Source organism: Urocitellus parryii, chromosome 3 (genome assembly GCF_045843805.1).
Source record: "Urocitellus parryii isolate mUroPar1 chromosome 3, mUroPar1.hap1, whole genome shotgun sequence".
Classification (NCBI taxonomy): Eukaryota; Metazoa; Chordata; class Mammalia; order Rodentia; family Sciuridae; genus Urocitellus; species Urocitellus parryii.
Window position 1 is genome coordinate 51476113 of NC_135533.1, and position 1734 is coordinate 51477846.

Here is a 1734-nt window from a genome sequence, read left to right on the forward strand (position 1 = left end):
ATATTCATACAAAAAATAGAAAAAAGCAGCAGCTACTAAAAGCTATTTTGGGCAATTAGGAGGAATTCTCTTGTTTACATTAGAGGAGAAATAGTACAAAAGTAACTGAACACATGCCAGAATAATTAGCAGCTCTTGGCTCATTTAAATTATGTGCACATTGCCATTTTAATGCATTTTTTAAACAATCACTTGCAATCCTTATTTTATCCTTGGAAGAATATTAATAGCTTTCTACTAGGTATGACTAGTAAAACCAGATTTGTTTCCTGTTTTCCTGGAAAACATAAATCTTCCTGGCTTTATAGACCCACTTTTAATAATAATTAAAAACATAAAATAATAATAATCATAATTTGAATTTATAAAATACTTCTGCATGAAAACTGGAGGCATCATTTTATATAAGACAATTTCTCTGAAGGAATATCACGCTGTTTCTTTATGCTTGCCATATAACATGTTGATTCTAAGGATCATCTAATATTAATAATAAGAGGATTAAGACTGTGATTTTCGATTTCAAGCAGCGCTCCCCGGGCTCGCAGCGAGAGAGTGAGCGCGGGCACCACAGCTGCCCTCCCAGCCGCGCCGGGTGGTGCGGCCCCAAGATGGCGGCCACCATGAAGAAGGCGGCTGCAGAAGATGTCAATGTTACTTTTGAAGATCAGCAAAAGATAAACAAATTTGCCCGGAATACAAGTAGAATCACAGAACTAAAGGAAGAAATAGAAGTAAAAAAGAAACAACTCCAAAATTTAGAAGATGCCTGTGATGACATCATGCTTGCAGATGATGACTGCTTAATGATACCTTATCAAATTGGGGATGTTTTCATTAGCCATTCTCAAGAGGAAACACAGGAAATGTTAGGGGAAGCAAAGAAAAATTTGCAAGAAGAAATTGACGCCTTAGAATCCAGAGTGGAATCAATTCAGCGGGTGTTAGCAGATTTGAAAGTTCAGTTATATGCAAAATTTGGCAGCAACATAAATCTTGAAGCTGATGAAAGTTAAACATTTTATAATACTTTTTTTATTTGTTTAATAAACTTGAATATTGTTTGAAATGATAATTTCCCTTCTTCAAATGATATGGAAAGGAAAATTTTCTCTTTTTAAACTTTTCATTTATTTAATGGAAACTTGCCTATTTTCACATGTCGTGCTTATTTATTTTATATTTTTGAAAAAAGACAGTATTCATCTATGTATTTTGCATAACTGTTATATCAAGTTTAGGGGCTTTATGTCATGTTATTAAAATCAGTTAAGCAACAAAAAAAAAAAGACTGTGATTTTCTTTTTCCAGAAAATACCCAAGTGACTCCCTCATAACAAATGTAGAACATGAATTTTACACATTTGCTTCTAAATGTAAAGTCCCTGATGATTATTCACAAAGTAGTGATTAGCAGGAAGTGCATGTATAAGATAAAAACGGGGGGGGGGGAAGATAGCTATTTCTCTTTTTGAAGACATAAATGCAGAAAATTTGGTCGTAAGGCAGCAGACCCTTTGATCTGACAACTGTAATCCAAGCCAACAAATGCCATCATGGAAATATTACAGCATACACAGAGCAACTGTGTCTAAGAGATGCCTCACGTAGACTTGAGAATATGTGGAAAACTTAAACACAACCTGTCTATGATTATCCTGTGCCCAGTCTGCTGCAGGCCCCAGCTAGATGCCATGTGAGGACACAAAAGTACCTAGGACAAAGGGGCTTCCA

The 1734-nt window shown here is 35.3% G+C and overlaps 1 protein-coding gene across 1 annotated transcript; it reads left to right on the top strand.

Annotated features, from left to right (window-relative positions):
* Window positions 1-611: 611 nt before the first annotated feature.
* LOC113198845 (prefoldin subunit 4) lies at window positions 612-1269 on the top strand. Its single transcript, XM_026411685.2, has one exon. It carries the CDS (start codon window positions 612-614, stop codon window positions 1014-1016), a length of 405 nt encoding a protein of 134 aa, XP_026267470.2. The 3' UTR covers window positions 1017-1269.
* Window positions 1270-1734: the final 465 nt, after the last annotated feature.